Source organism: Schistocerca nitens, chromosome 2, assembly GCF_023898315.1.
Source record: "Schistocerca nitens isolate TAMUIC-IGC-003100 chromosome 2, iqSchNite1.1, whole genome shotgun sequence".
In the NCBI taxonomy this organism is placed as follows: domain Eukaryota; kingdom Metazoa; phylum Arthropoda; class Insecta; order Orthoptera; family Acrididae; genus Schistocerca; species Schistocerca nitens.
In genome coordinates, this window is record NC_064615.1 from 684,150,531 (window position 1) to 684,165,639 (window position 15,109).

The following is a 15,109-nucleotide window of genomic DNA, read 5'->3' on the forward strand; positions in this document are numbered from 1 at the left end:
ACAAAAGAATTACAGCCTCAGGACAATGCCTTCTTCGTAGGTTTTTAACAACCGTGACACCAACAAGCCTAGTGCCACCAAAACACGTAGTGACGATTCCACCAGAACACCAGCATATCCGGAAATACGCTCTTGAATTTAGTGATGTGCGCACCAGTATATCCAAGCACCTCGCAGCTTCTTAAGAAGACACTATACAAAATCATAACAAAGACCGCACCAGGAAACCCCCTTGAAGAAAGGGAACCGCGGGTGAACTGGGTAGTACTGTGGAGAAATATTCACCAGACATTCCTGCCTCCACGGACTGATTGACACTGGTATCTGATTCTTAATGACAAAATCCCTATGAGCGACAAACTATACAGAATATACATCAGTGCAACAGCCGCCTGGCGCGAACGCGGAAACTTACTCTCGCTAGTGCACCGGTTTGTGGACCAACGCAGGACGTGTGACATTTTCTCAACCAGCAAGTAACTACCACTGATAGGACGAACGCACGCTATTTAAACGTTTGGGAACCAATGCGGCCTGACAGCAAGCAGTAGCCAAGTACCGTACACAACGAAGTTCTATGGATGGTCATACATACAGCCATATAAATCATTGGGAACCGAGATTCTACATACTCGGAATGCTTGTCCTGTATTGAAGAGGAACAGTATCGAATTTCATGGGACGCCAATCACAGGAAAACATGTGTCAACACGCTGCATCCATCTAAGGAATCCCCGCAATCAGCCCCGTTACTTGCAATCGATACAATTTGGAAACACAAACCAAGGAAAGATGTTTTAAATGTGATACAGTTCTGTGTGGCGAAACAGGAGGCAAGAAAGGAAAAATTGTTCAAAAGGCGACATGTCCTCTGCAACCGAGAAGTTCTTTATATATATATATATATATATATATATATATATATATATATATATATGATAGGCAACGGCCTTGCCACAGTGGATACACCGGTTCCCGTGCGATCACCGAAGTTAAGCGCTGTCGGGCGTGGCCGGCGCTTGGATGGGTCACCGTCCCGCCGCCACGTGCTGTTGCCATTTTTCGGGGTGCACTCAGCCTCGTGATGCCAATTGAGGAGCTACTCGACCGAATAGTAGCGGCTCCGGTCAAAGACAACCGTCTTAACGACCGGGAGAGCGGTGTGCTGACCCCATGCCCCTCCTATCCGCATCCTCACCTGAGGATGATACGGCGGTCGGATGGTCCCGATGGGTCGCTTGCGGCCTGTAGACGGAGTTAGTGATATATATATATGATCCACCAAGCCGCTGATGCACGTATTCCAAAACCCTTAGACCATCTACAAAGACTACCCGTGTCATGGCGGAGTGAATGTTGCTCTGCCATATATATCCCTTGTGTTAAGCCGATTTATCCTTTTAAAAAGCTATTAACAAAATAAAATGCTGACAAGAAAAAAAAATTTACTAATGTGGCGTAAGAAATCGGCCGCAGCTTTGTTCAGAGGCTCATTCCGACATCTGTCTCAGGCACTCTAGTAAAACTTTGGAGAATCCTGACTCAGAGTAGCGGAAGTGTGAATATATACTCTCTCCTCCCCCCTTCCCTGGCGTATTAAGCAACATGAGCCTCTCTAGGATGTCCACCGACTCCCCGTTAAAACTTTTTGGGATTACACAAACACGGATAATAGTTCACATAATGTAGTATGTTCTCTTAAATTAAATGCAGTCTTGTAAACATAACCAAAGTTAAAAATTCAGCTTTTAGTCCGAAGAGAGCTGTCTTTGCAACCCTGCGCTCATGATCCATATGGCTGCAACTATTTAACGATTGAAAGTAATAAACGAGTTATTGTTGGGCGTTTATTTGAGCTTCGACCTAATGAGCTTTAGATATATCAGCTTCGGAAAAGAATCCCGCATTTATGAAGTTTAGAAGCATCAGGTCTGTAAAACATTTCCGATCTTGTTTAGAAGAAACCTGGCAACTCCGGTTTGGCTTGTTACACGGAACAAAATTTGACTCCCAATTTAATAACTGGGATGAAGGTAGAGATACGAAAATTCAATGAAAAGATACACAATTCGTCATAAATTGTTTAGTCAGCGTGGGGCTGTCGCACAAACGCTCATTAATTCTCTGAGGGAGGCTCAATAGGAAAGACGTTTCGCGTCGCGCAGTCTTAGTATTCTGAAAACATAGACAATTATCATGAGCATCTGTAGTGAGCCGTGACTGCCTTTTTTTCCCAGAACAAAGGAGGATGCAATCACAAAGAGGATACCTTACTATGAAGAGAAGAACATACTCGTCATTAAACTCATCTGCTTTTGCTTCATCTTTCTCACCCGTAATGAATAAGACTGAAGTAAAAGTTGGAACAGCAACACCGGTGCAGACAAGTGGTGCAAGCACAAGTTGTAAGTTCCGAACACACAACACGATAAAAGAAGGGCTACATTCAGTAGCAGTCATGTTTCAATGAAGAGTCCTTGGAATTTATATTATTCCTTGTGAATGTCAGTGAGTTATGTGTACAGTTTCAGAATGCTGTGAGCAACACCAGTGGGGTATGAGATAGCACAAGAGGACAGATCGGTAGTTGTTGAGAACAGCCTCACAACAAGCGTTAAATTACACTTGAAGAATCAAAAATCTTGCCCTTTGACCCGGCCTATTGTGAAATTGTGACATCAAGAAGACCGTCGTGATCATAACGTAAAACTGAGCCTCAGAAAACGGAAACAAATTTAGCTATGCACAGTAGCGGGCTTTAGGCACCAATGGTCTACGTAGAAGTACACTAAGTTATTTAATTATGTTCGCGAGTGATAAAGTTAGTAGCGATCCCCCATCACAGACACCGACGTAACCTTTGGCAGCATATGCAAGTTCATTCATTTCGGCATGACTTGGATTGGTCGACCAGCTATTGGATACAAGGCTAATACGTTAGCAACCACCATACAGTAATCAACTGTACTGTAGCAGTGTCTGCGTAACACAATTTATCGAACACAAGACAGAATTCGCTTTAAGCATTGATAAAACTGTACTCGTACAGATAAACGTCGAATAGCCAAGTTATTAACAGAATATAGGAACATTTCCACGCAGGACCAATGATCAATTCGCAACAATTCTGTAGCAACAGTCATACTAAGAATAGGTTGCTGGTGGCATCCAAGTAGCATCTGGTTGGAGGAACAAAACTGGATCCATTTCTTCATTGCTCATTTCATTCTGTCCATATGGGGACGGCTAGCAACAGCCCTATTGGTGCTCTTCAACCAAATGATGTTAAAATTATGGATATCTAGTTTTCTTATGATACAAAGAGTAAATACTCAGCAAAATCCAGTGGCAGACGCTACAAGGGAGGCGTTGTGCATATTGGCGAGGTTTACTATTGAAATTTCGAGATATCACTTTGCGGGAAGAGTCGAACAACATACTACTTCCTCCCACACACATTTCGAGAAATGACCACAACAAGAAAATTCGAGTAATTAGAGATATTACAGGGACTTACCGACAATCATTCTTCACAGGCGCCAGTCGCGAGTGGTACAGGGTAGGAGAGGTCAATCAGTGGCTCCAGAAGTATCCTCCTCTACGCCCGGTTAGGTGGCTTGCAGATGTTGATGTAAAATAATGGATTAATGTGCAATAAAATGACTTCTTAAGGCTGTGTGGTTGATGCTAAGATAATTAGGATGCTGCTTCTGGCAACTCCCTCCAGGTCAGCTCCCAGTATGCGTTCGAAGAAATTATGAAGAGATGAACGACAACAGGCAATTCAGATAGATGGAACGTATGTGTGGGATCGGGGAGGGGTGGGGATGATGTTGATCTCAGAAGTGGAATATGTAAGTGGAGGCTGTAACAGGAAGGAACGAGGATAGGTTTATGACGTTCACGAAATTGGTCGAGATACTGACGTCTCTATATAAGGAAACGGCATGACGGATGTGGCTGCTGTTGGTAGGATGAGCAGATGTCGACTGATTTCCAAGTCGGGAAGAGGGGTCTTGTTGAAGTTTCCTTTCTGTATGATGTGGAGGTTGTGGAGGTGGAGAAAAACCCAGGGTTTTGATATTCGAGTTTACGGAATGCTTAGGATTAACAAAAATGTACCAAGACTCTGAGGATTATGGGGTGTGCATGAGGAGAAGGTAGATGGTGTGCATAACGTCCAAGAACTTCTAAGGGGTGGTTTAATTTTGAGGTTATGGAGATCCAGGTTGTATTGGCAAAGGTAAGGCTGGGTCAAGTAAGGCTTCTGTAGGTGTGGATGAGTGTAATCCCTACATATTAAGTACAGTCTGTTGTAGGCTTTTTGTTGGATGGTTAGTAGACCGGGTGCCAAGTTAATTTGCGGTTAATACTTAGTCATGATAATTTAGTGTGTTAGTAAGATGGACGGGATGGCTGTGAATGGATAGATAGAAAGCGGGGAGACGGAAGCAACGGGAAGTCCGTTCTGTGATTATTGCCTAGGATTTGATGGGATGAAGTACGGCCTGAAGTGATCGTCGTTGTAGGGCACTGCAGGTCAGGCTGTGGCGCTCGATGACCCTAAGTTTCTGGTCCCGATCGAGAGAAGCACCGCGACAAGTGTATTTTTTGGCGATGCCGCGGTCGGTGCTTTTCGTATCGGAAGGGGCCACAGCCCTTTGCTCCTAACGGTCACACTGAAGGAAGTCATCGAAAGCTCGAGTTCTTCTTCAAAAGCGACACAACCAGAAAACTGAGGACACATTACCCTGAATTGTGTTTTCCTATGTTTCCAGAATTTTTTGAGGTGAATACTGTGCTGGTTCCTTAAACTATCTCGACATGCGATCTCCTTCTTCCTCTTGTTCAGATCGAGCCTGTGCTCTGTGTCTAATAATATCGATAGTACACTAAAATCTATCGTTTCCCACAGTCTCGTGCAGGTTCCTGTTCATTAAAAAATGACTCTGAACACTATGGGACTTAACTTCTGAGGTCATCAGTCCCCTAGAACTTAGAAGTAGTTAAACCTAACTAACCTAAGGACGTCACATACATCCATGCCCGAGGCAGGATTCGAACCTGCGACCGTAACGGTCGCGCGGTTCCAGACTGAAGCGCCTAGAACCTGTTCATTAAAAAGAATACAGTGCAGACATGATCGTGAAGCACTCTTTGTGTCTTTTTGCAGGTAGCTGGCCTCTTTACCCTCCTGAAGCTGCAGTGGCGCCATGCCGCCAGGCCACCATGCAATGAGTCTCGCTAGAAGCTGGTGAGAGCTTCGGGCAGTATGTGGCGGCTCTGCACCGCTCACCCGCTCTGCACGTGGGCGTGGCTGTGGACGCTGCTGGTCGGATGTCTTCTGGAAACGCACGCCGCGCGCAGACCAGTTTATAGTATTCGCATCGGTGAGTCTCTGCCTAGGAATGTCCGTAGGTACCTGGGCCATTGAGAGAACACTGTTGTCAACCCCAGCTAACTTTTTTTTTTTTTTTTTTTTGTGACTCATCAGTCTTTTGACTGGTTTGACGCGGCGCGCCACTCTAGAAGGTAGGTTAACTCACAGAAAAAAAAAATACTTTCTCATCAACATCGTTTGGTTGCAGGTGACGAGCTACCTGTAATAATTATCACAAAAGTGGTCCAGAAAATTCATGTTCACCAAATGTAAAGATATTTACAAAAAGAAACGATCTGTTGTTTGAACTAAAAATGCAGATAATTTTATAATCATGTAACAAAAATGTTCACATTGCAGAATAAATAAAAGTGATAACCCACAGATGATGGACAGTGGTGCCGAAACATGTTTGGGTACTGAGGAAAACGGTGTTTTGCATAACTGGCGGACCTCAAATACCAAAAATGTAACTATGACTATTGCTACAGAATTGTTGCGAATTGATCATTGGTTCTGGGTGGAAATGTTCCTGTTTCTGTTAATAACTTGGCCACGAATTACAGTTTTTAGCCTCTGCTGTCCTCTATTCTACAGTTGAAGTTATTCACGACGTCTTAACAGACGTCCCTTCTTCTTGTCAGTGTTTCCCATACATTCCTTTCCCTGCGGAGGACCTCCTCATTCCTTATCTTACCGGGCCACCTAATTTTCAGCATTCTTCTGTAGGATCATATGTAAAATGCTTTGGTTCTCTTCTGTTCCAGTTTTCCCACAGTTTTGTTTTACTACCGTATTGGCATTTATTTTCATTTTTAATTATTCATTCCCTACTGAAGTTTACAGGACAGGAGATGGTACAAGTCTTGAGCCTTTTCAGTCAAATTTCATTGAAGATGTTGCTCACTGTGAATGCCTGGAAGGGGACTGCCAATCTGGAATTTGCCTGATAACCGTGGAAAAACTCCCAAAACGATTAGCCAGAACTTCGGTATTGCACCTATTTCAGCTTGTTTCTGGAAGAACTTTGTTTCGGATAAAAATAAGAAGTATGTATGCGTGAGTGAATTGTAATAGTTTCTTTTTTCTTGTTAGTGGCCCGGAAGTCAGTCCATTGTAGATCTCGGTTCCAATTCAGCCATATTCTGGTGGACTGGGAGTAGGAGTGGAGCAAAAGATTTCCCAACTGAGGATATTTGGGAGAGCCTTTTAAGTTCCGGAAATTGCCTGGTAATGAAGGGAAAACTCCATAATATCTTGGTGGGAACTTGAGAAATGAGACCATTTTCGTTTCACTGCCTTGGATGATGTTAGATATGGCAGTCACGCACAACGCATTGCACAACTGCGAAAGATCAGCCGCTGGTAAGAGCACAAAACGAACAAAAATTTCATGATACGTTATTAACGGCCAGTTAAACTGAAGCGGGATGGACGAGAATACATTTGCCTTTGTAGCTCTTTCCCATGTCTTTCAGACAAAGGGGGCATGGAGGTTAAAGCAATATATTCGCATTCTGGAAATATTTATGTGTTCATTCGGTCGCCCAGATATAGAGGGTGATTCGTTGACCTTGTTACAAACTTTCAGCGATGCTGTAGAAGGGTAAGTGTATCAATTAGAGGTAAGGGACCCCCGGCCCCGGAACGGCCGAGTTGGAAGTCAAAATCGTTCTGACACCTCTGACAGTTGAATACATGTAGCGAGACTGTCATTGCTAGGACTGTACTGTAGGTTAGGCAATCACAACGAGATATAGAGGCTGGGATGATTACTCAACTAATACAGTATAGTTAGCGAGCTGTGTACTGACATGAGCAATCCTGGCGTGCAGTGTCTGTACTGTAGCAAACTGCAGTCTGCATTTACAAGTGGAAGAATTAATACTTCAGCTTCAACATTTCGTTGAAAGGGAACAGCAACTTAATTTAAATTCCTTAAAACAGTTATTAACGGTTCTGTCAACAGTTGCAGTATTTGTTAGGCCACTAGTTTCGATTCTTACAAGTTCATTTTGAGGCCTGCCCTACTGAGGCTGCACTGACAGTGCCTGGTCTTAATAATAAACGTTGAGTGGCAACATATGCTCTATAAATGTTTGCACGATGAATGCCACAATACAAACCTACCTGTTACCAAGTCTAATAAATATTGCAACTGTTTATATAATCATTAATAAACGCTTTAAGGAAGTACTAATGTCGATCAGCCCTGAACAAGGAGAGTTGTACCCCTGACGGAACTTGCAGACACGATTTTCGTGCATAGGCAACCAAATGGAAGCAGCGGAGGCGACTCTCCCCCGCCGGAAGTTCGGGTGTGTGTGTTGTCCATAGCGTAAGTTAGTTTAAATGGCTCTGAGCACTATGGGACTTAACATCTATGGTCATCAGTCCCCTAGAACTTAGAACTACTTAAACCTAACTAACCTAAGGACAGCACACAACACCCAGCCATCACGAGGCAGAGAAAATCCCTGACCCCGCCGGGAATCGAACCAGGGAACCCGGGCGTGGGAAGCGAGAACGCTACCGCACGACCACGAGATGCGGGCATAAGTTAGTTTAAGTTGGATTAAGTAGTGTGTAGGCTTACGGACCGATGACCTCAGCAGTTTGGTCCCATAAGACCTTACCACAAATTTCCAAATTTTTCTATTGACAAGTTAGATAATCAAGCCTGCTTTCGTTGTCATCTACGGATAGTGAGATGCAACAGTACACAGAGTCTGTATCTTCTAAAGAGACAAGTCTGCACAAACTATTTATTATTGTGAAAATATGAGAAAAATTCAGGGCAAAAGTGGCCAAAGAGGGACAACGGAAGTAAGTAATAATTTCTCATTAACGCGTAAAGTTTCCCAACCTCGTGGTGTAACAGTCTGAATAGACATTTACCAGCTGTACGAGGCACTCGTAATACGCACTTTATTCAACTGTTTGCCCAGCTGGCGTGTTCGACGAGTCGGGGCCGCCGGCGCTGGTGCAGGCGTTCCGGTCTGCGGTGGCGGCCATCAACATGCAGACGCGGGCAGACGCCATCCTGGGCCGCCTCGACCGCCGGCCCCTACTCGACGCCCAGGAGGTCACCGTCAGCGCGCTCGACAGCTTCGGCACCGGCAGGAAGAGTGAGTCTTCCGCTTCTCTTGCCGGCGATAACTCCCAGGGAGCATGCACAGAGCACGCTAACTACGCTAGACACCTTTTTCATCTAAACTGGTTACAATAAATTAAGGAAAGAAATAGGAATAACATATTATATGAATTGGGAACGAAGTTTTTCGCGACGGTACTTATATGTAAAACATTCTCGGTATTCTTGCCGCGTCAGTTCTGGATAAAATCTCGAGCTTTCGACGATTACCTCCATCCTCATCGTCAGGAGCTGACCGATTTTTCGTCCTCCTAACAAGGGAACCTCCCCATCGCACCCCGCTCAGATGTAGTTATAAGTTGGCACAGCTGATAGGCCTTGAAAAACTGAACACAGATCTATCGAGAAAACAGGAAGAAGTTGTGTGGAACTATGAAAAAAATAAGCAAAATATACGAACTGAGTAGTTCATGCACAACATAGGCAATTTTAAGGAGCAAGTGATCTCACGAGGGCCGTGGTCCCGTGGTTAGCGTGAGCAGCTGCGGAATGAGAGGTCTTTGGTTGAAGTCTCCCTCGCGTGAAAATTTTAATTTTTTTATTTTCAGACAATTATTATCTGTCCGTCCGATGCGAGGTAACTGCGCCGTAGTATGGGGATGCTACACCTAAACAAACTTCGAAACACACGACGTCAGTCGACTACAACGCACGGAAAAGAGAGTATTCCTCCTAACGAGGCTCCCTGGCTGGCAGTTGACTGTTCGCTACTTTGGACGAGAGATGTATTCCGTGGGCAATATTAATCCAGCAAATATACCGGACGGACGGAGAGACAATTGGCAGAAAATAAGAAAATTAAAATTTTCATCCGAGGGAAGACTTGAACCACGGACCTCTTACTCCGCAGCTGCTCACGCTAACCACGGCACCACGGCGCTCCTGAGCTTGTGTTATCATTGATGTTGCATATGTGTGCATGGACTACTCAGTTTGTATATTTTTCTTATTTTTTTCATAGTTCCACATAACTTCTTCCTGTTTTCTCGATTGATCTATGTTCAGTTTTTCAAGGCCTATCCACTTTGCCAACTTATAACTAAATCTGAGGGGGGTGCGATAGGGAGGTTCCCTTGTAAGAAAATGCGCCCTGTTAAGGACAATCTCGGCCTCAAGGTCCCTAGAGTTTATAATATACCCTGTGAGTCTGGAAGCAATTATATAGGTCAGACGATTCGTACCGTTTCCGACCGCTGTGCAGAACGTCAACGTCATATTAATAATAGAGAACTGGAGAAATCGGCAATTGCGGAGCACAGCCTCACGAACATACATAAAATATTTTTCGACGAAACAAAAAATTCTGTCCCATACCTCCACGTACTAGGATACTGTTATTAAGGAGGCTGTTGAAATAAGAATGAGCCAAAATAACTGTAACCGCGATAGCGGATACCATCTGAGCTGTGCATGGAAACGAGCTGCAGAGAAGCAGCAGAGACGTTCCTTCCAAGGTTTACATTCCAACGGAAGCGGTGAAGCCACCGGTGCACACTGTGATATCGTTTGCGACAGCAGTACGTAATCGCCGACCAATCATAAGCCGAGCAATCAGAAGCCGTCCACGGGATATAAATAAGGCTACCACAGCAGCAGTGAAGACAGTCAGCTCCTGACGATGACGATGGAGGTAACCGTCGGAAGCTCGAGATTTTATCCAGAACTGACGCGGATAGAATACCGAGAATGTATTACATATATTATGTAAATTGTTGGTGGGAGGGGGAGGTGGTAGGAAGGAAAAGAAAGGGAAGGTACTATTGGTGTCAGCTGCACCGGGACCTTTTGCGGAATCAGTGTGTCGACAACCGAAATGTACGCCGGAGACCCGAACCAGGGCTCACCTGTTTACTACGTAGTTGCGTTAACTACTGCGCATGCTGGACACAATGTTTGTCCCAATAGCGACGACTGCCTCGGTAGGCCTGCCGACCGCCCCACGTTTCCACCCAGCGCCACCTATACGCAATCCCCACCCTTGTCCTCCATGCTCGTTACTTTGAGTTTCCCGTCGGAGGTAGAACGTGCATTGAGGACACGTCCGAAACAACAGACACTACGCATTCATGTAACTGATATACCTAGAACCGGAAGGAATCCACCACCTTCAGTGCGGATGCACAGTTAGGTTCGACCTCCTGCCGGGATGTCACAGTAGCGACCATGAAGGACATGGAGGGGGACTGTGGATACGTGGCGCCGGGTGGGAATGTGGGTCGACGGAGAGGCGTACCATGACAGTCCACGCAATTGCGGTAACACTGTGTCTGGGTGGAACAATGGTTAACACAACTGCCTAGTAAGCAGGAGATCCCAGGTTCGACTTCCAGTCTGGCACACGTCTTCACTCGTCGCCGCTGATTCCGCCTACAGTCCTAATGCAGCTGAGATCAACAGTCCCTTCACTTTCCTTTCCTCTCTCCCAACTCCACCTACAATATATGACATGTATCAAAGCTGCTGATTCCTTGTGGTGTATGTTCTTTTAGACATGTTCAAAATATTTTGTAGCGAATGTGAAGATACTTACTGATACCGCGTAACACAAGAAAACGTACTTTCAGGCAAGTGGTTTAAGTTAGAAGATACACTACTGGCCATTAAAATTGCTACACCACGAAGCTGACGTCGTACAGACGCCAAATTTAAGCGACAGGAAGAAGATGCTGTGATATGTAAATGATTAGCTTTTCAGAGCATTCACGCTAGGCTGGCGCCGGTGGCGACACCTACAACGTGCTGACATGAGGAAAGTTTCCAACCGATTTCACATACACAAACAGCAGTTGACCGGCGTTGTCTGGTGAAACGTTGTTGTGATGCCTCGTGTAAGGAGGAGAAATGCGTACCATCATGTTTCCGACTTTGATAATGGTGGGATTGTAGCCTATCGCGATTGCGGTTTATCGTATCGCGACATTGCTGCTCGTGTTGGTCGAGATCCAATGACTGTTAGCAGAATATGGAATCGGTGGCTTCAGGAGGGTAATACGGAACGCCGTGCTGGATCCCAACGGCCTCGTATCACTAGCAGTCGAGATGACAGGCATCTTATCCGCATGGCTGTAACGGGTCGTGCGGCCACGTCTCGATTCCTCAGTCAACAGATGGGGACGTTTCCAATACAACAACCATCTGCACGAACAGTTCGATGACGTTTGCAGCAGCATGGACTATCAGCTCGGACACCACGGGTGCGGTTACCCTTGACGCTGAATTACAGACAGGAGCGCCTGCGATGGTGTGCTCAGCGACGAACCTGGGTGCACGAATGGCAAAACGTCATTTTTCGGATGAATCCAGGTTTTGTTTACAGCATCATGATGGTCGCATCCGTGTTTGGAGACATCACGGTGATCGCACATTGGAACCGTGTATTCGTCATCGTCAAACTGGCGTTATCACCCGGCGTGGTGGTATGGGGTGCCATTGGTTACTCGTCTCAGTCACCCCTTGTTCGCATTGACGGCACTTTGAACAGTGGATGTTACATTTCAGATGTTTTACGAGCCGTGGCTCTACCCTTCATTCGATCCCTGTGAAACCCTACATTTCAGCAGGATAATGCACGACAGCATGTTGCAGGTCCTGTACGGTCCTTTCTGGATAGAGAAAATGTTCGACTACTGTCCTGGCCAGCACGTTCTTCAGATCTCTCACCAATTGAAAACGTCTGGTCAATGGTGGCCGAGCAACTGGCTCGTCACAATAGGCCAGTCACTACTCTTGATGAACTGTGGTATCATATGGAAGCTGCATGGGCAGCTGTACCTGTACACCCCATCCAAGCTCTGTTTGACTCAATACCCAGGCGTATCAAGGCTGTCATTACGGCCAGAGGTGGTTGTTCTGGGTACTGATTTCTCAGGATCTAGGCACCCACATTACGTGAAAATGTAATCACATGTCAGTTCTAGTATAATATATTTGTCCAATGAATACCCGTTTATCATCTGCATTTCTTCTTGGTGTAGCAATTTTAATCGCCAGTAGTGTAGAATAAACATGTGCTATAATGGTTTACCGCAAGTAGCGTAAACTGGGTACACAGAAAACAACGTATTTGGCTCATATTACGTCGGGCGCTAGAGGAGCATCATTGCGATTGTGAGCAGCCTATAAATTTAAATGAAGCCCGAGTGTTTCTGAAATGGTCATGGATGCGCACGCGCAAAACGGGAAAGGCAGCTGAAATCCTCGACCAACCTAACAATATCCACAACTGGACGGCTGTAGCCTCCTGGCGCAAGTCTGTCAGCCGTCCCAATAAAGTGGGGCGACTTGGACCACCAAGTCGCGACAACACATCACCGGACACTGCCACGACCAACTAAAAACAAACAGTACACGTGGAATTCGAACCAAGATCAGTTGCCAACATGAGTAACTTAGAAGTAGGTATCATCGGGGTAGTGAAGTAACTTAAATAACTAAATAAAAGTAGGTTTTTCGGCCCAGATTGTATACCAACTAGGTTCTTTTCAGAGTATGCTGATGCAATAGCCGGGCCTTGTGACCTAGCGGTTCTAGGCGCTTGAGTCCGGAACCGCGCTGCTGCTACGGTCGCAGGTTCGAATCCTGCCTCGGGCATGGATGTGTGTGATGTCCTTAGGTTAGTTAGGTTTAAGTAGTTCTAAATCTCGGGGACTGATGACCTCAATGTTAAGTCCAATAGTGCTCAGAGGCATTTTTGAACTGATGCAATAGGTCCATACCTAACAATGATATACCACTGCACGCTTCTACATCTACATCTACATGGTTACTCTGCACATTATTTAAGTGCCTGGCACAGGATTCATCGAACCACCTTCACAATTCTCTATTATTCCAATCTCGTATAGCGCGCGGAAAGAATCTTTCCGTACGAGCTCTGATTTCCCTTATTTTATCGTGGTGATCGTTCCACCCTGTGTAGGTCGGTGTCAACAAAATATTTTCGCGTTTGGAGGAGAAAATTGGTGATTGGAATTTCGTGAGAAGATTCCGTCGCAACGAAAAACGCCTTTCTTTTAATGATTTCCAGCCCAAATCCTGTATAATTTCTGTGACACTCTCTCCCATATTTCACGATAATACAAAACGTCCTCCCTTTCTTTGAACTTTTTCGATGTACTCCGTCAGTCCTACCTGCTAAGGATCCCACACCGCGCAGCAGTATTCGAAAAGAGGACGGACAAGCGTAGTGTAGGCAGCCTCCTTAGTAGGTCTGTTACATTTTCTAAGTGTCCTGCCAATAAAACGCAGCCTTTGATTAGCTTTCCCCACAACATTTTCTATGTGTTCTTTCCAATTTAAGTTGTTCGTAATTGTAATACCTAGGTATTTAATTGAATTTACGGCTTTTAGATTAGACTGAAAGAAACAAACATCCGTACTCAGAGGCTGGGAAGTCACACGTGTCACACCAACAAGAAAGGGAATAGGAGTAACCCAATAAATTACATGCCCGTTTCATTAACGTCGGTATGCAGCATGATTTTGGAACATATATTGTGTTCGAACAGTATGAACTACCTTTAAGAGAACCGTCTGTTGACACACTGTCAACACGGATTTAGAAAACATCGTTCTTGTGAAACACAAGTAGCTCTTTACTCACACGTGTTGAGTGCTATCGAGATAGGATTACAATTACGGACAACTGAAATTGGTAAGAACACGGAGAAAACATTGGGGGGAAATCGAACCAAAGACTGCGTTTTATTAGCAGAACACTTAGAAGATGCAACATGTCTGCTAAAGAGACTGCCTAGGCTACGCTTGTCCGTCCTCTTTTGGAGTACTGCTGCGCAGTGTGGAATACTTACCATGTAGGATTAATGGAGTACATCGAGAAAGTTCAAAGAAGGATAGCGCTTTCGGTGTTATCGAGAAATAGGGGAGAGAGTGTCACGTAAGTGATAAATGATTTGGCGTGGACTTCATTAAAACATTGCCGTTTCTCGTTGCTGCGGAGGGATCTTCTCACAAAATTTCAGTCACCCAGTTCCTCCTCTGAACGCGAAAATAATTTGTTGGCACCGACCTACATACGGAGAAACGATCATCATAATAAAATAAAGGAAATCAGAGTTCACACGGAAAGATACAGATGTTCGTTTCCTCCGCGCGCTGTTTAAGAGTTGAATTCGCATGAAGGTGGTTCGATGAACCCTCTGCCAGGCAGTTAAGCGTAATTTGTAGAGTAACCATATAGATGTAGAACTGCTGTCGGTTTTCCGCGATTAACAGCACGAAAACACGGCTCCTACACCAAGTATTTCTTGGCAGAGTCCTTGTACAAAGTTCTCTTGGTGTACAGACAGCGTCATGTCTGAGCTACAACTCAGCCTTTCGAAGATAAGCAACAACTTTTTCTTCAGGAGATGGTATCTGGGCAACACGATTTTAATCTGCCCTTACGGAGTGGTTACACTGCATCAGGTCTTGGACCATATGAATCCCATGCAGTCAAAATTTGGATTTTCTCTGTTAGTAGAAACGGAAGGTAAGTTGCTGTTCTTGAACTTGTTGGTCCCACGGCAGTTAGATGAAGATTGTGTCGTTGAGTCTAAAGAAACCAGACGCATACA

General features: G+C 45.0%; 1 protein-coding gene across 1 annotated transcript in view; it reads left to right on the top strand.

The window, feature by feature from the left end:
* LOC126236824 (glutamate receptor ionotropic, kainate 2-like) overlaps window positions 1-15,109 on the top strand; it is a 238,785-nt gene that overhangs the window by 41,254 nt on the left and 182,422 nt on the right. Inside the window, exons 2-3 of the mRNA XM_049946424.1 lie at window positions 5,174-5,390; window positions 8,329-8,508. Coding sequence (XP_049802381.1) covers window positions 5,273-5,390; window positions 8,329-8,508 — 298 coding nt within the window. The 5' untranslated portion in view covers window positions 5,174-5,272. The remainder of the gene's footprint in view (window positions 1-5,173; window positions 5,391-8,328; window positions 8,509-15,109) is intronic.